The following is a 23,422-nucleotide window of genomic DNA, read 5'->3' on the forward strand; positions in this document are numbered from 1 at the left end:
GGAAGGAAGGAAGGAAGGAAGGAAGGAAGGAAGGAAGGAAGGAAGGAGGAGGAGGAGGAGAAAGAAGGAAGGAAGGAAGAAAGGAAAGAAAGAAAGAAAGAAAGAAAGAGAGAGAGAGAGAGGGAGGGAGGGAGGGAGGGAGGGAGGGAGGGAGGGAGGAAGGAAGGAAGAAAGAAAGAAAGAAAGAAAGAAAGAAAGAAAGAAAGAAAGAAAAGAAAATATATTTATAATTTTTAAAAATAATTAAATAAGGAAAGCCTGCCCCCTGCTGTCCATGTGTGTGAATAACTACAACCTAATTTCTGCCCAGCTGATCTGTTTTTGCCCAGGTTAATTTTTTAAAAAGAAAAAAAAAAAGAATGAATAAATGAATGAGTGAGGAAATAGATTGATGAATAAATAAACAAAATTTTAAATGTTTTTGAGATGTTACCATCTTTACATTGAGACTCAATGTCAAGATGAGCAAACTGGAAAAAAACCCTCAGATACAATGACACCAAGATAAATGGTACTATTATCTAGAAGGCCAGATGAAATTTAAATACTCAACTACATGGTTAAAAGGAAACTCTGGCTTAGTGAGTCAATCATTGCTAGGGAGAGGGATTGAGTGAGATGTCAAAAGGTGAAAAAATTATATCAAATAAAACATACAGCTCAATGGAAAAAAAACAAAACAAAAAAAGAATAGACTTTACCACCTTAAAACAGTTAAAAGTGGTTGGCCTTCTTAACCAGACTTACAGTGGAGTTGTAAGATCAGCCACTATGGATGAGACAGAGTGCCTCTGCTTTGTCCAGTTCAGGGCACCAGTAGCTAGCACTCTGATCTTATCCAAGTCCTAGAACTTCCTGTTTGGCCCAGGGTTGAGGAGTGGGTCCCAGGCTCCCACTGTGACAAAGCATACATAAGAACCCCTTCTGGTTATTTATTTAACATTGTTAACAAACCCAGTCCTAGATATTTTGATTCAAAAGTTCATGAAGAATCATCTAAAGATCTGAATCTTGACAAACTTCCTACAGAACTGGGCCTCTCTGAACAAGCACAGGATCATGAAACAACTTCTTACATATACTAATTTTTAGGAAAAGTAGTGACTTAAAACTAAGTTCTTTTTAGCAGACAATTTTCATATACTTTATAGAAAATGACATTTTATTGGTTTTCCTTCCTTTTATATTGATTTTTAAATTTTACTTAAAACAAATAATAGAGGTATATGGCTACAAAATTGAAATCTTGCTATTAAAACGTCAATGAGCAAAGGCCCTGTGCTCTGCTTCTGTGTACTCCGCCTGTCTGTAGTGGGCAAGTGCTTCCAATAGATTGTCTTACATTTTTACCAGAATTTCTTTTCATTTTGTTATGCAATTCTGAGCAATCAAACCCAAGTTCTCCATCACTTCATGCAGTCAGCCTACCAACAAACCACAGAGTCAGCCCTCTGCCCAGTGTTTCTCTATGAAGAGTCTTTTACTGAGAGACTCACTAGTTAATTCTTATGCCCTGTCACGTTTGTTAAACAAAAGGTAGCATACATCTATACAATTCTGCAGTTGGCTTTTTTCCAGTTAAGTGTGTGTGAGAGAGAACACATTGACATGATACAAATATTACATACTCATTTAAACATTTTTAATCCTTAACCTTTCTTGAACTTTTTGAAACAGAGTCTTACTCTGTAGTCCAGGCTGGCTGTGAATTCATAACAATCCTGTCTCAGCCTACCAAGTGCTGAAAGTTTCATTTGTATGCAATTGTACCTACAAAGTAAATTCCCTTGGGTTGTGTTTCTGGATAAAAATGAAACTGCATTTATAGCTTCATAGTTGTTTTCTAGCTATCTTTTATACAGGTTGTGTTATTAGTTTTGTATTCCTATTAGCAACAAATATACTAAAGTTTTTATTTCACAGCAGAGTCCTCAGGGAAACAGTCTCTAGTGATCCAGTTTTCTCAAATTGTTGATAGGCATGATTGCAATGACATTTTTCTTTTGTGTATCATTGTGAAAACTTTTCCCTACACATAAGCATCATGATTTCTCTCTCTGAAACATCTGCTGACATCTGGTATTTGCCTCTTTTTTTTTTTTTTTGAGCTATTGAATTATCTTCTTATTGATTACTAGCTCTGGTGGTGAGAATTGAAAATGTTTTCCCATGTTTTTAGTTAGCTTTTGATTCTGTTTCTTTTTTTTTATTTAAATGTGACATAATTACATAGTCATCTGTCTTTTCATCATCTGGGTCTTAAGTCACCACTTGACAGGCAATAATATGAAGCATCACTAGGGGGAAAGATACCCAAAGCATGCAAAGGCAGGTTGAATTTTGGAGTAAGATTATCTGTTTTTGAGAATAAGTCCCAAAGTACAACCCTAGTTGACCTGAAACTCCATCATATGAATCAGACTAGGCTCAAACTCACAGATCTGCCTGCTTCTGCTTCCACAGTGCTAGGATGTGTGTATGTGTCTCTGCCTCCAACCAGATTCATCTTGAAACAGGAAAATTGAAGTATCTATTAATGTGTTGAAAAGTCTTCAAAAAAAACTACCATGTAGCTATAATCACATGACCTTGTGATTATATTAGAACAATTTCCAAACTGTGTCTGTACCCAGCCTCCATGGGGACTTGTCCTTAACCCCTTTTGCCTAGCAGAATGCGTTATAACATGATAACATATGTGGTCATATCACCTCATTTCATACCCATTGTTAGAAATGTGGTGCATTCTTCACTGTCATTCTAAGAAGTTAGCCCCTTGAGAAGGTTCAAGTCTGTCACACAGACAGAATCTCAGTACCACAGAGTCTTGAACGTGGGAAAGCATATAACCTTTGAGTTATGCACAGCCATAGGGCAAAGGCAAAGACAGGCTAGATTGGGGGCTGTTACTTCTTCACAAGGTGGTTCCCTTATATGACAAAAACTTGAGCAGGGTGGATACCAAAGGGAATCCAGCCCCTTCAGCAAACAGCATTTCAAAGACACCCAGCTCCCAGAACAAAGAACATTCAAAATAAGAGCAGGGGTAAGGAGGAAAACCCTGCGTTAGTTCACATCTTACCACCACCTTGCACAATGGTGGTGATGTCACCTTCCTTATCTTCAACTCCCCTCAGAGGAGCAGCTTCTCTGGTGGTTTCTTCCAGCCCTCAAGGGGTAGACCTATGGGAGGGTCCTTTTTGTATAAAGCTGTAACATTGTGGGGACAGGGGGCCACGGTGATTCAATTCTATGGGAAACCTTTACAAAAACCTTTCTGTCTGTCCCAAGGCCCACAGTCCTCTACTCTTCTCCTGGACCACAAGCCTAGATGTGTTTAGATCCAGAATGCTTCTACTTCACCTCTGCAGCCTGTCAGGCCAGGATTGTGGCTAAGAATGGGACCTTACCAGAGCAGAAGCCTCCTCAGCAGAACGAACACAAGCATAAGAAGAATGGCCTAGTGACCCCAGAGGCTGAGGATGCAGAGATACCCTCTTCTGCTAACTCCCATTAAACAGAACACCATCAGTGGATAGGTAAGCCAGAGATGAACAGTTCTACAGTTTTATTTTAGTTTTTTTTATTTTTCAAAAAAAAAGCCGTAAAGATCTTAGCCCTTGATGAATATCATCCTAGATCCTGAAAAACTGTTCTCATTTTGATAGACCTTCAGAGATGGACACTATATATGGGGAATTCTTCACAAAAGGGATGTAAGTCTCACTGGATGGAGTCTACCGTGTTCTACATGGCCACAAGTCTAACATCAAAATGTTCTTTTGCACAATACATGTGATGCACACAAGGCTATTATTCCTCTGAGGGTCCTCTAGACACTAGCTGGGAAGAGCCTCTCTTTACACCTTAAGATTATTTTCCTCCTCACCCTATGGCACTGTGCAAACACAGAACTCTTCTTTGGTAAAGGAACCAGACTCACAGTTGTAGGTAAGAAACCTTTCTGGTACATTTCCAGGTCTGTCTTCAGACAAAACATGTTCTCTGTGCCCATATTAGAGTATCTGTATTCTGATGTGCAAACTACGACTACACCTTCGGCTCAGGGACCAGGCTTTTGGTAATAGGTAAGGCCTGAGGGTCTTCTGATGTGGGATGAAAAGTGTGACACTGTCCTGGGAACCAGAGGAATGATCCAGCTCATGGTTCCTTCTTGAGGAAGAGGCTATCTCATGTCTGGGACTACATTCTAATGAGGCTGCATTCACAAAGGTGGTCTGAATGTTTGTGATTAAGTCAAGATGAACCTGGGATAGAAGGCAGGAAAGAGAAAGGAGAAGGGCTCACAGAGACTGAGGGGTTTTGAATTGGACCTGGGAGGCTGTGTTCTGGAAGTACGCTCTATTTTGGAGAAGGAAGCCGGCTGATTGTTGTAGGTAAGTTAGGGCCAAATGTCTGGGTACTAGATGAAGTTTCTCTCTGAGGTGCCCAGGTTGCAATGTAGTTCTATCAGAAAGAACTAAATTCCTCTGCTCATGCATGCACAAATGGGATGAATGTCCATAGGCTGGCTATGCGAAGCCTGGGTACCCTGTTAAATGCAAGCAAGCTCAACTGAGTGTCAGCCTCATGTACTGTTCATAGTCCTGCTGTTCAGCCCTCCCATACAGGCTTTGGGGAGGAAGATGTATGGACCATAAGGAAAACTGATTGCCAATTATATTAGATAATACTGCATAACTGTCAGTCCTTCGACTCTACAGAGATAAAACCTTCCTCAGGAATGAGGGAAGCTAGCTGGCAGGTGGGCACAGGGAGGAGGGCTAGAAAGCAGGAGGAAGTTTTACCACCAGGCTTTAATGTTGTGTTTCCAACGAAAGATTATTTTTCGGTCCTGGAACCAAACTGTCTGTCCTGGGTATGTAAAAGATTTCTTTCTTGGGAGGGTATGTTGTAAGCCTAGAGGTGTGAAGAACTCCTCAGACAAGCTAAGGACTGCAAAGGCAGCCGGGGTTGTGGTTCAGAAAGGAAGAAAGAGTAGTGAATGTGCCTGAGCCCGTGGGGATTCTGTGTAATGTCCTGACTCAAGGAAGGACCCCATCAGCTCCTTGGGAGTTTGCCACCTTCGTGTTGTACTGTGTAACAACCAGGCTCAGTATTTTGGAGAGGGCACTCGACTCTCTGTTCTAGGTAAGTTATGGGACTAAAGTGGTGGAACCACTGTCCCTTGAACCCAGAGGGTCTGTATCCCCAGAGTTAGTGGAAGGGGCTGGGAAATTTAGTTATTCCTTTACTTGCTAGGTTCTAAAGGGGTCTTCTGCCTCCTTTATGAGGCGATGAATCAGCAACTGTTTCTTCCTTCCCCCACACCCCCTGAGTCCACAGACTAGGAGCAGTCTCCCGTCTTCCTCCCAGGGTTACCTAGCATTTTTGTTTTGCATGGATGTGCTCCTTCTGAGTCCCTTCTTCCTGTCCCTCTCCTGTTATATACCTCATGGCATTACTGGAGTCTGGAATTCTTCCTGCAGACAGAGAGGCAGTCCTTCAGATCTCAGGGAGCTAAGACTAGCTCTCTAGCTTTGGGACCCCTGGTAGGTTTTGCCAAGGCCACCTGCAGCTGTGTTCCTATAATTCACCCCTCTACTTTGCATCAGGCACCCGGCTCACTGTGACAGGTATGGGGGCTCCATTTCTGACTGAAGGGGCTACGCTTGTCTTGGATCACTATCATCTGGGAAAGTAACTTAGGTATAAGATAAGACAAAGTCATCCCTTCCCATCTGGATCCCTCTACCTTTCCTAGAACCAGGTAGCTTGCTCTTCTCTGGGTTTGTTTTCTCTTTCTGGTCACAGAATGGCTTGCTTCAGGGCTTTGAGTCTTCTTTCTCTTCTTTTTATTATTTTTGGGGCTACTGTCATCTGTGCCTTCTGAGCAGATGTATTACTTTGTTTTCTCTCTATAGCCTCTTCTCCACTCTTTCCATTTTCTTTCCCCTTCTGCGCTGTTGGATTGGTTTGGTACATAGAGCTCTGTCTGCTGATTTAAAATATTGACACGGACCTCCTGTGCAGACTTCTGCTCCCTCCTTCATCTTCGGGCCTTCTCTTTGTCTCTATCAGTTTCTGAGGACACTTGTCTGTCTCTTTTGTGTGGTAGAAAGGGCTGGATGGCAGAGGAGACCAGGTCCTGGTGGCATCAGGGTGACCTGGGACTAATCCTGAGCAAAGGTATATGTCTGTCATAGCATTGCAGGGATTCTAGCTGCCTACAGGAGTTTGGAGTATATTATACTCAGAGGATAACTCAATATTAGAAATGAAAAAAACTTATAACAAGAAAAGTGATATATTAGCAGCAAATTATGTATAAAGAAGAGAAAATAAGGGCCCTGAGACTCCAGGTCTGTCTTGGGATCATAAGCTAAGGAAAGCCTAACATAAGCACAATCATTCTTGGGAGAAAGCGGAAAAGCTAACGGGCATGGGGAATGGGTGGGGAAGATCTGAGGTCTGGGAGATACAGGAGAAGGTGGAAGGGTGGGACCCCTTGGTCCTCCCAGGACTGGTCGCTTCCATAGATACTGTCTTGTAGACAGGACCCATGCCTTGGAAATTAAAGGAAACTACTGAGCACTGGTTTCAAAGGTCTGGGATTCAAAGAGGGGGGAATGCATGGAGTAATATTTTTTAAAAAATTAAATGCTTTAAGCTATCCTTAAGACATGCAAAAAATAGGAAGGACTACTTTATGTTTAAAATTATTGGTTTTGTCTCACTTTTACTTATGAGAACTTCATAAATGAATATTGAATCTACATCTTTCCTATCCTTTCATCCTCCTTTCTCTCTCCCAAATTCCTTAAAGGATTCAAAGTTCACCTCATGTGACTACATTTATTTCTATTATTGATTATCCCTCAAGCCACTGTTTGTCTTTTTCCAAACTCGTTTTTTTTTTTTTCAATTTCCCCTATAAGTTCTCAACTTCAGACAGAGAACAAAGATTTTACGTTGTCCTGTTTCTGCATGACAACCTTACTTCTAGGTCAGAACAGAGCCAAAGATGGGGAACATTAAACTCTACAACACAGGAGGGTGCTTGCAGGATGTGTGTGAATTTTGTATCTCTCGTGTCTTCAGCAGGGGTCATTCGTTTCAATAATTGTAGGAAGGTTTTTTCTGTCCCCTCTTCTAAAAGTATGTGACTGTGATCAGGCCTTTCCAGTAGAGAGCCACTTCTGAAATGACCCTTGTGCTTTATAACTTATTTACAGGAATCTTTTACTACATTAAAGAATACAGTGTTTGGTTGTGAACTAGAATTCTGAAACTCATCAGGGAGGCTTGCTGAGCACTGGAAAAAAAATAGAGTTCAACCTATGAATAATATCTTCCACAGGATCGTAGCTTTCCTATACAAGTCACTACAGCTGTCTTACATCTCTGTGTAGGTGTGAATGTGGAACATCAGATAGGCTATCAGCCAGAGACGAGCTGGAACCTCAAAGCAAGTTGCGTGCAGTGGGGGAGGAGGTTGTATTGAGCAAGGTATTCAGAAACTCAGAGATGTCTCTGGATGTTGTGTGGAAATTGTCTCTTTTAGACAACCAAAGTTTATACAATGCAGAATGACACAGATACACTGATATATCCACCTTACCCCAAAAAGGAAAATAGTAGTAAAGGAAAAAATCACCCTAGTTCTTAGGATCATGACATTAATGTGATACTTTTGTCTTAAAATTCAATCTCACTCAAAGCCAGTGTTTCAAATAGCCATGCATGGATTTTCGTTTCCAAAGAAAAAACAATGGGTATATTCTTTTTAACCTATGATCAACATCCAAGTACGTGAGTCATTACAAGAAAGTCAAAAAAAAATATATCAGGATACCATTCAGCCATAGGAAAGTGTGGAGAGAGAGTATACAAAGCATAGAACAATCCATACGGATGAGAGAATGTCGAGGGAGATCAGAAACAGAGTTGGACAAGGGAGGAAAGCAATGAGAACCTGGTACGACATAGTTGTACTTTAGAATGACCATGTCCAGCCCTCTCTTACAAGTCCAAGCCAGGTCCAGACAGCTCTCAGACCAGTCTTACTCTCTTCATTTTTCAGAGGATCTGAGCAAGGTGACTCCACCCAAGGTCTCCTTGTTTGAGCCATCAAAAGCAGAGATCTCAGACAAACAAAAGGCTACCCTCGTGTGCTTAGCCAGGGGCTTCTTCCCTGACCACGTGGAGCTCAGCTGGTGGGTTAATGGGAAGAAGATCGACAATGGGGTCAGCACAGACCCTGAAGCCTACAAGGAGAGCAATGGAGTCACCTACTGCCTGAGCAGCCGCCTGAGGGTTTCTGCTACCTTCTGGCACAATCCTCGCAATCACTTCCTCTGCCAAGTGCACTTCTATGGGCTTACAGAGGAAGACAATTGGCCAGAAGGCTCACCCAAACCTGTCACACAGAACGTTAGTGCAGAGACCTGGGGCAAAGCAGGTAAGTGAGACCTGGGAAGCTGGTGAGAAGAATGAGCATCAGTTGTGAAAAAGAAAAATGGAAAGATGCAGTTGAAAAGCCAGAAAGTCTAGATACAGAAAAAAGAGTGGAAAGGGATGAAAGCCTTCCAAGAAGATAAACTAGACAACTATGTATAATTCTAACTCCAGATCCATGTTCTGGCAGCCTTACATGTAGGGTCTCTGTTCCATGGCACGTGTGCACCTCAGTATCCGAACCATTATCCTTGGTGCCTAACCCATGGGTTTCAAGAACAATTGGTAGAACAGAAGAGAGATGGTTCTGGAGCCTTTGAGGGGAGGGAGGCTTAATCTGGGCCTGTCAGACTATGCTAGCCCCTAGGTTGACTTAATTTTCAATCATAAAAAGAGATCTCATCCATTTTTTTTTCGCTCTCTCTCTATTCTTTCAGATTGTGGAATTACTTCAGGTAAGCGACTTCACTCTTTACCTCTCATGGCTTTGACTGTAGAACTAGCTACCTGCCCAAAGGTACTTACCTGCTCTCCTTTTCTGTCAACAGTATCCTATCATCAAGGGGTCCTGTCTGCTACCATCCTTTATGAGATCCTGCTAGGGAAAGCCACCCTATATGCTGTGCTTGTCAGTACACTGGTGGTGATGGCTATGGTAAGAAACCAGCAGATAGACCCTATGGGGAAGTGACACATAGAACACAAGACTCTTACATCCAGGGGCTTAAGGGCTCTTCTAGAACTAGAGGGGAGCAGTAGAGAAAGCTCTGCTCCCATGCCATAAAAGACAAGAAGAAACTTCAAAGAATTACAGTAAAGGAGCCACAGAGAAGGAAAGCTGTGATAACTCAAAAGCCCAAGGGATATTTTAGTAGCTCTATCATTTGTCTGAATAATAGGCCTTCACACATTCTCTCAAGCCCCACTATGAAAAGCCATTGGTAAACCTAAAATGCTTCTCATCTGCAGGTCAAAAGAAAGAGTTCCTGAAGCCAGACATGAAGGTGAATACAAGAGCTGCCAACCCACTGTGGTATTAATACAGATTTTCTTCTTCCAGAATTTCTGAAGAGCTATTCTTTTTGGTCTGTGCATTTCAAAATCTGCCTGTTAGTCATGTATACTTACACTTGTATATCTGAAATCTTTGTAACCTGGAGAATGCCTAGCACAGTTACAATCAAGAACTATAACCAATAAATGTGTTCTAGAATGGCCTGACTCTCTCTGGTGTGTGCAGATATCTTTGTTTCTTGTCTGTCTCCAAACTCATTGATCAATCATAAAAGAAGAGATATTAAAACAAAAACAAAAACAAAAAAAAGAAGACGATGGCCACCCCAGGTAAGAAAAGGGAGGGCCCCACCCTCAAGTTAACAGAACATGATAATTAAGTTTGGAAGGTTCTGAGAGGAACTAAAAATTCTCAAGAGAGAAAGACAGAGGTGCTGAGTACAGGAAGTCTCTTACCTTCAAAAACACACAAACAAAATAAACATACAAACAAAAAATTATCACTCTAAGGATTAGCAGCAATAGGTTACACAAATGCATCCACCTGAAACTTGCCATGCCCCTGTGGCTAACAATACTTGGTTCCCTGTGTGTCACTAATCTCCCTTTCGGCCTCTTACTGAAAATATGTGTTGGTTCACCAAGCAGTTTTCCTAGATGCTTTTTACACATGACAATACATTAACTTGGAAAATTTATATTACGATAGATGTGTCTTTCATTTAAGATACAAATCTGTTGATAAATTGTTCCCCAGTGAAATGGATAGATATAAACCACATCCCATGGGTGTGCCTAAAAGTACAGAAAATACAGCTTTCTACAAGCAAGAGCAAGCCCTATTGCTACATCAAGAAAGCCTGCACATCTCTACACCATTAAGATGACATACTTAATGATTCATTTTACCTCATAATCCCCCATACTGTATTCCTCTCATCTGCTTCATACCATTCAGCATGTTCTCCTCCTGCCTGCTCCATCTGGAGCAACATGGTACCCCTTTCTTCCCTCAGTAATCCTTACTTCATTTTAAGGACTTGGATTCATTGTCTTCCTGGAGCCTTTAACAGTTTTTGCCCAGTCCTTCCTTCTTACTAAGACTAGATTAAGAACATTCTGAACAGTTTGGCTCCTTGTAAAGTCCTCCCTTGTAACATCATACTTAATGGGAACTGTTTCTTATCTGACACCTCCCATGTAACTGGTGTGTACCCCATAACTAAGGTGTTATTTCTGATAGTACCCTGGAATACTGTGTGATATTTTGCTTCAGGGTATACACTTAGTGGTTATTTTCTAATAAACATATGAATGGTAAGGGAAATGAAAGTGACCCAGTTTTATAAGCAGGCATTTCAGTGAAGCCTTCCCTTTTGCTTGCATATGATTTCAGAGTTTAATCTGTGCAAAAATACATATATATCCACATATGGACAGACACGCTTACATGTACATTCATATCTCACTCACTCACTGAACACGTATCACTGTAATGCGTTACTTCTGACCAGTCACAGAACAGAGGTGATTGAACCAATCCCAGTTTTCAAGAAAAATACCTGTCCATAAAGGGACTACGTTGCTAAGAAAAAGAGCAGAAATAAAAGCTAGCAATTTGAAATCGCTGTGTGAACTGTCCACAAAACTGTTCTCAGCGGTTAGACAATCAGAGGAAGGCATGCAAGCATACAGATTCTCCAAAAAAATGTGTACTGTGTGCACTCCAGAGAGTGTGCATGCTCACCAGAGGCAGGAGCAAAAGCACAAACAACAGTTTAGCCATTTACCTGGGAACAAGAGTCAGAGAGAGAAATAATCAAAATCAAGGCTGAGAAACCATATCAGCACATGCCCCTCTGAGAATGGACTCGTTCCCTTGCAACCAGCATAGACCCTAACACATAAAGCCTACTACATAACCCACTAAATACTATGGACTAAATAAATGAGAAAGCGGAACGTTGCCCAGTAAGCAACAAAAATGATGAAAGTGTGTTTCTCAGACATGTGACTCTGTGTTCTAAGTTGCATCAACTGCTCTGTAGAGTCTACTGTTAGGGGCCTTAGCACTTCACTCCTCCCACCTATCTCTCTATAAATGCCAGTGTAAGCAGGTGGGCACTGTGTGTCAAAGAGGGGAAACCCAGTGACATAGATGTTCTCCCAAAGTGAGAGCATGTTCAGAACAGGGGCTCCCTGCCCCCATCAACAATACCGCCATCAGTCCCAAGAACATCTCCAAGCTCCTCCCCTCTTTAGATTTACCCAGCTTGCGACTTTTCCCAGCCCCTCTCAGTCAGACTATCCTCTCAGCCACCTGGTATCCTGGCCCCTGCCCAGGAGCTGGGGTAGGGCACCTGTGGGGAAGAAACTTTTTTGTATCATGGTGTAACATTGTGGGGACTGGGGGGAGCCACAATGATTCAACTGGAAGAGGTGCTTTTACAAAAAGCTCTATCCCCCAAAACACCAACTCTCAGCCCAAGAAATGCATTTAACATGTGAGGAGGAGTCTATGTGAGTGGATCCTCAAGGTCTTATAATATCTATGCATCTCATTGCCTTAGAAAGCTTCCCGTGAGTGTAAGCCTATCCAGGGAAGTTATTCCACCATTCAGCCCTTATCAAGAGGCTTACCATCAGCAAAATATCTGTACATGCATGGTAAATTAAGAACTTATTAAAAAGTGTTAAGTAAATAAATAGACCCTTTGTGGGAAAGACATTCATTACAAGTCTTTTCTCAGACACACCGGGAAGCTTTCAGATTGCAAATTCACTTTCTCAGTCCCTGAGTGAATTAGATGGATATTCTGTTCCCAAGCCAAAAGTTTTATCTCCTCTTCAAATTGAGATCGGGCCTCATGCAAGGTCAAGATTGCATTACCCATTCTGGAGGTAGAGGGAGAATGTGAGTAACCCCGGATCCAAGCTGAGGAAGGTGAGGAAAGAGGAAGAATTCTTGGCAGCCCTTTTCTGCTGTGTTCCTATGCTGAACAGTTCTTCGGACCAGGGACACGACTCACCGTCCTAGGTAAGAAGACAAAAGCCACACAAATGAGAGAGAAGGTAGGACAGTCAGCCACAGAGACCCCTGGAGCAGAAAACCTTAGAAGAGTAAATATTTGACTATCCAAGGCCCTGTATCAGGGAGGAGGAGGTTTGTGCCACCATCCCCAGGACTGTGCAAACACCGGGCAGCTGTTCTTTGGAGAAGGGTCAAAGCTGACAGTGCTGGGTGAGCAGGGCAGCTGGGGATACCGTGGGAGTACGATGGCCAGAGCGGGACAGTTACTCAGCATCCTCTTTGTATGAGATGACCTGACTGGGAGGAAGGATTTCTGGATTGGATGCTGGGAAGTGAGGCACTCATCGTTGGTGGGGATCTGAGTCGGGGTTGGGACGGCAGGAGCGGGCAACACTGGGTTTTTGTCCTGAGCCTGGAGGCTGTGAGTACAGAAACGCTGTATTTTGGCTCAGGAACCAAACTGACCGTTCTGGGTAAGTTGGGAACTAGTGATGCAGGGGAGGGAGGTCCTCCTTCCAGGGATTCCCAGGTAAGAATAGCCAAGGCCAGTTTTTGTCCTGTGCCAAGAGGCTGTGAGTCAAAACACGCAGTACTTCGGTGCAGGCACCCGACTGTCGGTGCTAGGTAAGCTGGGGTATGGTTTTTGTGCTGGATTCTGGGGCTGTGAACCAAGATACCCTATACTTTGGGCCAGGCACTCGGCTCCTCGTGTTAGGTGAGCTGGGGCCCCACAAGCGTTGGCAATGGGATGGGGCTGCGGTGGGCGCGGGTCTCTTAAGCTGGATTTCTCTTGGGAGTCACAGGGTCGTGCAGCACTCGCCCTGACTTTCGGGATTGGCAGCCAATTGAAGCTCCTTAGCAACTGCAGCAGCGAGTTCTGGGGCTGCTGGTGCCTTTGACCTGGGTTCCCAAGCCCTGTGCTGAAAAGGGAGGCTCATTAGCAGAAAGATTGCCCCTAAACTGGGGAATATCTCGCTGAGTCGTGCAGGTTTGTGTGTGGGGTTGCGCCTCTGTGCTCGTATGAGCAGTATTTCGGTCCCGGTACCAGGCTCACGGTTTTAGGTAAGATTCATTTCTCTCGCTCCCTGTTCCCCTCTCCCTAATTCTTGGATCCCTGGAGGAATGTGAGGTAGACAGGGGTTAGGGCTCCCCGGGAAATCGGTAATGAGAGACTGCTCTCAACTTCACCGTTTCTGGGAGTGCTGGATGAGACAGGGTATAGGGTGCCAAGCAGCAAGCCAGGACAAGGTAAGTTTCTTTCTCTTTTCTCTAAGGTATGCAAACACTGGGTGGGCCGTGGAGAAAAGGGATTAATCAAGACTCTGGGAGTAAACTTGGTTTTGAAAATAAATAGCAGGCGCAAAGAACTAAAGGGCAGATAAAAGCCAGGAGGGTCCCAGAAGTGGTGCCGGGAAATCTAGAGTTCCCGGAGTGGGAGAGGATCTTTTAAAAGGAACGGAATGAATCAAGCAAGAAACCAAGGACAGACACACACATAAACTAGAACGGAAGAATCAAAATCCTGGTGGTGTTGATGTGCGATTAAATTCCATCCACTGTTTTCCCTTTAAGTTTGGGATCCCTTGAAGCAGGGATGGAGACCCAGCATCCACACATTCTCAAGACTGGTTGGCCTCAAGGCAGGGGAACTTAGTCACTGGAGTCTATTTGTCCTCAGGTTATTCGCCTGAATCCTGACCTAAAATCTTCATTGCTCACACTATGTAATCCAGGCTAGACCGACAGGCTATATCTTGGGGGGAGTGGAGTGCTGGTTCATTGATCAAAGGTGCACATTAAAGTACATTTAGCTTGGGGAAAATGCTTGAAAAACCTTAGGATCCCAGTATCAAAATAAACCTTAAATATAACTTGGCAGTAGGGGCCAAGGTTATCGAAGAGAAATAATTCACAGCCTGGATGTGTGAGCCTGTATTATTTGGTAACTATAGCAACAGTGGACATCATTTGTGGTTGAGACATTAAGTTGGATCCAAGGGAACTCAGCCATGTTAAAGGATATTGTGTCTGAAGGAATCGTTGGGTCCCTGTGTTATGTGGGATAAAGAGAAGAGCCAGACTTTATGAACAGATGAGACTGAATTCCAATCCTGGCTCTTTGATGATAAGGTAAGCTTAGGTATGTTACTGTGTGAACCTGTTCTATGAATGCAGATAGGGAGATAGTTTGAAAAGAGGAGTTTTACAATTTTACCCACAGCTGGTCAAGTTCACAAGCAGATCACATACCAGCAGCAACTTACTAAAACACCATTCACCTTCATAGGCAATTATACCTCCCAAGAATCCTCAGAGACTCACATTCATGGATACTTAGCTGCCCGCAGTCTCCCTATTGAATTATACAAGTCATACTTCAGGGTGTAGTAAGCACAATGCTTCTGTGTGTCCTGACAATGCTGTTGATTAATACAATAGAGAACAACATGCCTGACTCAGGCAAGCGTTTGATTTTTTTCAGAATGAGAACTAAATGATGGCTGAGTGAGAGGGTCAGAGAGTACATCCCACAGTTCCCATGGGAAGCTGGGAGAATCTCAAAGCCAATATCTCTGGGGCAGAGTAAGACTAGACAGACCAAAAGCAGAGTAGATAGAGTCAAGTACCACAGAGGGAAGCAAGAATACTCTTTCCACCTAGGTCCAGCCTGTAAAGTCCTAGGTACATTGAAAATGATGCACTGGGGGGAAGACACTGAACAGAGGCAGGATGTGCTAGGCCCACATTCACACTCTCAACACTGGGGAGACTGAAGCAAGAGCAATGCCATGAATGTGAGGCTAACCTGGGCTACTCAATGAGTTGTAAGCCAATTTGGACTATATAGAGAATTCTAGACCTTTATGGTCTGCAGATTAAGACCCTGCCTGACCATCCCCCCCCCCAAAAAAAAAATAAAAGAAAGAAAAGGAAAATGTAGAGACTCCTACTAAAAAGAAACAGAATTCCAGAGTGATGACTGAAGAGTTTGAAGCCAAGCACTAAGCCTGTGATTTTGGATAAGAACTGTGCAGGTTGGATATCTTTGTTTGGAGCCCTGGAATAAGGTAATAGCAACAGAAATATGAAAAAGGGTCAAAATCAAGTTCCTCCATTATCCAGAAGGGCATGGGTTGTTAACACAAAATACATCTATCTCTTCATCTTCAGCAAATCGCTTGGAAGCAAAATGCAGACAGAAAGGCACAAAGACCTGGGGATATTTAGAGTTAGAGAAATTGATAGGTTTATTATCACACCACAAAACTCAATAAATCTTACATCTTTGTGAATGCACTGTAGACCAGGGTGTCTACACATGCATGTATGAAAATAGGCCATCTATTGTATTCTGAGGAAAGCTTTCTCATGCCAAATGTTTATTTCAACCTTAATTACCATTTAATCTTGGGCCCTTAGCTTTGATACAGATAACTTAGTCATGGTAGAATATTCTAAATCCTTATGTCTCTTCTGGAAGTCAGTGTTGCACGTTTCACTTTGCAAGCAGAAAAAAAATTTATATTAAAGAGACTCTCTAATGATCACATAGGTATGGAAAGTCATTGCTCAGATTCAAACTCTGTACTTCTGATTTCTGTGGCAGGCTCCAACTAAATACCTGCTAAACATAATGAATGATAAGAAATAAACTTCTCATGATAGAGGAGGGTTAAATCTATGTCAATAAAGGGACATTGTGCAGAACATTGGGCCAGACCATTCATAGTATCATCTTATGAGAATGAGTGCAGGAAACGTTGATGTCCACTGGATGAATACAAGTGACAAACAAGGCAAAAGATTAATGCCGTAGAGAAATGGAATCGTGATTCCCAAGCCAACAGGACTTGTTTGCTTTTTCAGAAACTCTCTCAGCCCTGAGCCTTTTCAGATACAAACAATTTCTACCTGATCCAGACAGGCATCAGCAAAATGCTAATTCCTCCCCCTCTTTACTTTCCAGAGGATCTGAGAAAGGTGACTCCACCCAAGGTCTCCTTGTTTGAGCCATCAAAAGCAGAGATCTCAGACAAACAAAAGGCTACCCTCGTGTGCTTAGCCAGGGGCTTCTTCCCTGACCACGTGGAGCTCAGCTGGTGGGTTAATGGGAAGAAGATCGACAATGGGGTCAGCACAGACTCTGAAGCCTACAAGGAGAGCAATGGAGTCACCTACTGCCTGAGCAGCCGCCTGAGGGTTTCTGCTACCTTCTGGCACAATCCTCGCAATCACTTCCGCTGCCAAGTGCACTTCTATGGGCTTACAGAGGAAGACAATTGGCCAGAAGGCTCACCCAAACCTGTCACACAGAACGTTAGTGCAGAGACCTGGGGCAAAGCAGGTATGTGGGACCTGGGAAGCTGGTGAGGAAACCAAACAGCACTAGTACTTCAAAAATATGAAATGATCCATGTAGAAGCAAAGAATAGATCAAGGAAAAAGCCAGAGTGGTGGGACAGATGATCAAGGACATGGTGTCCGAAAACCATAGCATATGCTTCCTCCCAAGGAGTACTTAAACTCAATGGGGCAGCTCAAGCCAATTGGCTTCCCAGTTCTTTAGTCTCTCTGAGCTGTGTTTATGAGTTCCCTCACACCTCCCTCACAGCCTAGAATCCCTCAGCCCCATCCCTGATACTAGAGTTTTAAGGTCACTCTGACAGTGTCTTCCACTTGTCCTGCACCATCAGAAAGACAGTGGGAGGACAATCAGAGGAGAGTGCTTACACTATCTGACATGCATGTGTCCGTGGCCTTGACCTTCAGCTTTAAACTTTGTTGTTGGGTGTTCAATATTCCCAAGAAGTGGCTTTCTTTCACCCATTTTTCTCCCTCTCTTTTCTTTCAGAGTGTGGAATCACCTCAGGTGAGTAAACCTCCTAACTTTCTCTAATTCTTCCATTGTCTTGGCTTTGAAAACAGGAAACAAAGATCCTACAGACAAGTGGGTAGGGGCTGCCTAAAGGAACCTGCTCACAAACACCTACTCACTCTCCTTTCCTGTCAACAGTATCTTATCATCAGGGGGTTCTGTCTGCCACCATCCTCTATGAGATCCTCCTGGGGAAGGCCACCCTATATGCTGTGCTGGTCAGTGCCCTGGTGCTGATGGCCATGGTAAGAATAATAGGATGGGACAAGTAGTTGGAGGTATAGCCTTCAGTGTATGGAATGTAAGATCTCAGAGGAGGACCCAGCCCTGATATCCTGTCATCTCAAAACGACCATAAAGAACACAGTAAGAGCCGGGCGGTGGTGGCGCACGCCTTTAATCCCAGCACTCGGGAGGCAGAGGCAGGCGGATTTCTGAGTTCAAGGCCAGCCTGGTCTACAGAGTGAGTTCCAGGACAGCCAGGGCTACACAGAGAAACCCTGTCTCGAAAAAAAAACCAAAAAAAAAAAAAAAAAAAAAAGAACACAGTAAGAAGTGAAAATGTAGGAATGCCTATGTATGTACTGGAGGATGAGGGGAGCCAAGGAGCTCTCCTCAATATCATATTGATATCTCCTCAATATCCTCAAAGTAGATTAAGAATCTACTTTGTGTATTTCCCTTCCTCAGCTCCATGGATTCTGAGGCTCTAACAATATCTTCTCTTTTTCAGGTCAAGAAAAAAAATTCCTGAGACAAACTCTTACCCATTCTGAGCTATTCATTGCCCTGGCCATAGATTTCCCTGTACCTTCTCCAATCCTTGTTCCTAAGGACTTGTCTCTTTTTCCTCCATGGAAATCCATCCTTCCTCATTGACCCTTTGGCTCTGAAACAGACTAAATCAATAAAAATATTGAGTTTGGCCTGGTTGCGTCTCAGCAGTTTCTTTGGACTCCTGTTGTTAACTGGCATTCCTATTGGTCTGAAAAGGCAAACAGTTTGCCAAAAATTCTTCTTTTTTCTGTGTACTCTAGATCCTCCAATGAGTCATTTGTTTGAATGGCAATGACTGGGCTCTGGGACACCAGCAGGAAAAAGACCAAGAAAGAAAAATTTACAACAAACAATAACTCTACCCAGTGTAGGACAGAGACTAGGCAGACCTATGGGTTACAGCACCTGCTTACTTCTCAATTACAGAGCCCGGTTCTTTGGATTTTATCTGTGTCACTCTTCAATATCTCTGGTTTATCTTGTTTGAAAGCTTTAACTTAAGATCTGTAGAACTGTACGTGTCTAGACTGGAGTCTAGACAATGAAAGTAGAAAATTGATACTGTGAAGTCTAGAAACAGTAGACTCCCCAGAGCTCTGCCACACAGGGCCAGGCTCTAGGTCAGGGTCTAGAAGAGATTAAAGTACTACACATGAAGTGTCACCCTTCCAATGTATAAATTTCCCTGTCAGCTTTAGACAAGATCATCCTGTGCTGAGGATGTTAGGTACAGCTCTTCAGAGACAGTTTCCTTAGAAGGATAACTATGAGGTTTATTTTTTACAATAGAACAATATACTTGACAGAAATTAGGAATAGATGCCACAGATCAGCCAGAAGTGTTATGTCAAAGTTAGTTATTAGTGTTTGAATGATAAGCAAGTTCTGAAAACAAAGAATGGAAAAGACAATGAATTAGTCCCTTGCTGAGAGACTGCTTACTGTCTCTGGGGCTTAGACTGGACTCTGGCTCATGTGCCCATCATAAAAATGATGCTATAAGTAAATTATTTCCCTATTGTTTGCAGATCACATTATAACCACTGAAACTTCAGTATATTTTTTCCAAAAATAATGATTCTGGAAGCTTCTCCCAACCAGTGACCATGATGATATGCTTGCTCATGGTGTCACAGTGAGTCTGGAGCAGTTACTCAGGGACCTATAAGCTCTGGTAAAGGACTTTCAGAGAGAAGCACACTGAGCCCACCTTAGTTTCACAAAGTGTCAGTGTCCCAGAGTTTCCAACAAAAATGTGTATAAGATATACAAAAAGTGGGGCTGAATGGTTTGGGACAGTAGAAATAAATTATCTTCCAACTCTGGATGCCCCAAATTCAACTCATCACATCAGCAGCAGGTCAGTGCTCTCTGACAGTTACAAGGAAGGATCCTTTCTTGCTCCTGCTCCTCCTTCTTCCCATGCCTCTCAGCATTCCTGGCATTGTGTGAATTCCTCTTTCATCTCTGCCTTGGCCTTCACGTGGTGTTCTTCCCCATGTTTCTATGTGTACCTGTCCCTCTCCTTTCTTCCATCAAGACATGAGTCACCGGATTTGAGGCTTACTTAAATCCTGAACAATTCCATTTTGAGCCCTTAACCAATGGCAGCCTTGAAGACCTTTTACCAAATAAAGCCATCTTCAGAGATTCTGGGTAGTCATGATTCTAGGGGTAGACTATTCCTTGCAAGAGACTGAGTGGTCAGAAAGTAGAGTTATAGGGCTACAGAGTGGAAGTTTTCACAGTTCAGAAAGGATGAGGAGCTTCGTGTCAGGGTTGGCCTAAGAGGCCATCATTTTCCAGTTACATCTATAAGTGGTAACTTTCTACATACTTAAAAATTGCACTACAGTTTTTGTTGATGCTCTTGTTTTGATTTTATATTTATATAAAATATATAACAAGGGATGGGTTTTAGACCCTACATGTGCATTCATAAAAAGATGTTTTCCACTCCCTAGACCTGTGGAGACAATGACAAGCATGTGATGTTTCTATTTTCATATGGGATGGGGAGATATGAGAGGAGTAAGCAAATGCTTTAGAGGAAGTGTGGGTGCTGTGTGGACCAAAGTGAATACATTTGGGAGGGGTTTTAGAGAACAGGGTGTGAATAAACAGATCTGTAAAGGGCTAAGCACCTTTAGCACTAAGCCAGTACGTAGGTGGGGCGAGGACAACCCCATGTGGGAGATAATTGAGTCTGGAGGCTTGGTGACTGTTCTGTTTGGGGTGCAGAATTCAGGCACATCTAAAAATGGGAAGCTGTGGGATGAAACCTATCAGGTCCTGATTGATACCCTAGTGCTTACCAACAGGTCAAGTGTTTGGAAGACAGAAGGCCAGAAGTAGTTTATTCTCTCAGTCCAGGAGGCATAACAGAAATGAAGGTACAAACTCTACCTCACCCCATCCAACACTGTGCATGGCTAAGGGTCCAGATTTCTCTCCCAGTATTAACTGCAATTCTTTGTCTGCCCCAAATAACAATTTGCAATACCCATAGCACTCAGAAGTTGACGTCTCCTACTTCTGTCTTTCTCTAGAATCAAAGTGGATCCTTTTAGACCAATCTAGGATTCCTTTTCATTACCCCTGAGTGTAGGCTGGGCAAAACTGCTAAGGTAGAAGTGTTTATAATGTTTGTTGTAGGATCTAAGAGAAGAGAGTACAAAGAAGATACTGAAGAGTAGTGATTTGGGGAATCACAGAGTGAACCCTGACTGCTCTGATAAGACCAGAGCACAGGACATCTCAGGATAGAGATTCTGAAACATCAGTTGAGTCCAGAGTTATTTTTGCAAAGGAGAAATAGTAGAGAGATTTTTCACTGATATGAAGAGTTCCATTTGTTCTGGACTCAGGTCTGATATAACTTGCTTGTCAGTAAGGCAAGTAGAATGTAAGACAGGATCCATAGCAAACTCTACAAGTGTCAACAGTGTTGAGGCAGAAGATACTTACTAGCTGAAGAGACTTATATAAAACACTCTCTGAAACAATTCCTGAAGGTTCCCAAGTTCTTACAATGTTGTAAGACGCAGATGAGTTTTCATAGGTAGCACAAGGAAACTGACTTACAGCTATTATAGATCTGTCAATTCTGAAGGTTAAGGAAAATATCATGACATCATGTGATAATGATAATTTATCTTAAGGAAGGCAAAAAGATTTCTGTGTGATAGCACTGGAGTTGATTCTATTTGCCCAGAAAATTTTTCCTATTGGCACCAGTGTTCATGGAGATCTTTCTACTACAGAATTCAATGTTGGGCTTTGTCAGCTTGCGGAGGGAAGGTGCTTCAGGAGCCTGTAGGATCATCTAGAAGACAAAAGTTTAGCCTTTCTTAAGAGAGCAGTTAGGAGAAAGGAGAAAAAGAGTTGATATAATTCCATGGATCCCTCATTTCTTGTTTTGAGCCATTTCTCTGTTTTTCTTCTTTGTAGTGGCACAGATAGAACTGTATGATTTGTGGTCCTACATGATCTATATAAGAGTGTTTCATGAAGTCACTCTGACTAGGAATAGTTATGGAAGTGGAGGTCTCTCCTGGTGAAATTCTGTATTAAAACACAAATATTCACATGCCTAGATACAGTTCCATTTAAAGTGCTGGGGAATAAAAAAGTGGCTAGAGCCCACAGAACAGTTTTTAGCATATTCAGGAAATTTGGACCCAAACACAAAACATGTCACAATGTTAGGTTGTATATTTTCCTCTACTTCTGCAAGCCTTTCTCTCTGTTTACTTGTAGATCGAAAATTCGTGGAGCTTTTCCCACTACAGTACTCAGTGTTGGGCTTTGAAAGCTTCATTTCCTAACAATTCCTACCACTCTGCCTCTCCTTAAGATTTATTATGACAGTGTTAGATCTCGCCTGAAGCGTCAGCTCTCAACTGACAAGGCATCTAGTCCCATCACCTGAGTCCCAGCTACATATTTACCTTCTCTGTCTACTCGTAGTCTTTCCATCTCTTATACCTGTGTCCTGAAGCAGGCTGCCTGATGGGAAAAGTATCTTATAAAAGAGTAAACACCATCTGTTGGTCATCCACAGAAGTTGAAATGGGCCAACTATTTTTCCTCCTCCAAAATATCATCGGGTTTTTAGGAAACCGATTTCAGTTCTCATCTATGAATATGAATCTCTCGATAGGGAAACCATGGCAAAACCCCAGACACCCACTTTGTTATAACCATTGCTGATATAAGTGATGAAGTTAGAAACAGCGACATTGGGTCCAAGGTAATTACAACTCTACACATTCACTATACAATAGATTCGTCTTAATCAGACCTGGTATCATGAACCATCAACATGTTAAAGAACAATAACAACAACATAGCATTGAATCCTCCTACTCTTCCCAAGTATTTTTAACTGTTCCCAAAGAGTTCTCACTTGTCTGAGTAAACCCCACATCTACTGGGCAGCTCTATGAACATTTGCTGCCCATTTCAGTATCTATGATTTTTACTGTGCGTATCTTTCTCAGCTTATAATTCTGTTCCCCTAAGAGAGCTTCAAAAGGTAGTTGGAGCTTGTAAAGGCCACTACTTAAACCTACAAGGGAGAATAATCTTCACTTTAAGAACCATGATTGCAATGAACATAGATTTTAAAGCCAAAAAGGTTGGATTTGGGCTTCATTTCTATATTTTCCCAGCTATGTAATTTTAAGCAAATGACCACCAAAGACTCAGCCTCCCCTTGTGTTAAATGGACTCAATCACAATGGCTTAATCAATCCACACAATATCTCAGTTCTTAGTACAGAGTAATAACTATCAAGTGCTGTAATTTATGTTCACTTAAATACATTTTCCAGGCTCAATATTGCTAGTTTTCTCTCTTACTTTTTCCCTCAAGTGCATAGTTCTGAGCATTTCCTTCTCCTCATGCATCAGTTACTTTCTTATAAAAACACTCAGTTCACTTTTATCCTTCTATCCTTCTGAAAGCACTGTATTCAGAAAGGACTCAACACCAGGTGGGTTCTGACCTACATAGAGTAAAGAGGGAGTTAGTTCTACCCCTTGTTTTTGATGTCTTAGGTATCATTTGCGTGGGGCAACTTTTTAGCTTTTTGTATCTACATCCTGCCATTGACTCAGAGATCACTTGTGACTCAAAACTCTAGTTCTTTCACACATGTGCTGCATCTGAGCCACAAACACCCTCTGTGTGTGCAGATTGTTGCTTTTCTGTCTGTGAGGGTGTGCGGGAGTCCAAAAAGTACTTCGATTCTCTCACATTTCTT

At 42.6% G+C, this 23,422-nt stretch overlaps 1 gene segment (V, D, J or C); it reads left to right on the top strand.

The window, feature by feature from the left end:
* The window catches only part of LOC114628506, a 392,361-nt gene extending 374,052 nt beyond the window's left edge, over nucleotides 1-18,309 (top strand). The window contains 5 exon segments of the C gene segment in view: nucleotides 12,661-12,712; nucleotides 16,470-16,847; nucleotides 17,355-17,372; nucleotides 17,517-17,623; nucleotides 18,112-18,309. Of these exon segments, the coding sequence occupies nucleotides 12,661-12,712; nucleotides 16,470-16,847; nucleotides 17,355-17,372; nucleotides 17,517-17,623; nucleotides 18,112-18,132 (576 nt within the window).
* Nucleotides 18,310-23,422: the final 5,113 nt, after the last annotated feature.

Source organism: Grammomys surdaster, unplaced genomic scaffold (genome assembly GCF_004785775.1).
Source record: "Grammomys surdaster isolate TR1022 unplaced genomic scaffold, NIH_TR_1.0 269, whole genome shotgun sequence".
In the NCBI taxonomy this organism is placed as follows: domain Eukaryota; kingdom Metazoa; phylum Chordata; class Mammalia; order Rodentia; family Muridae; genus Grammomys; species Grammomys surdaster.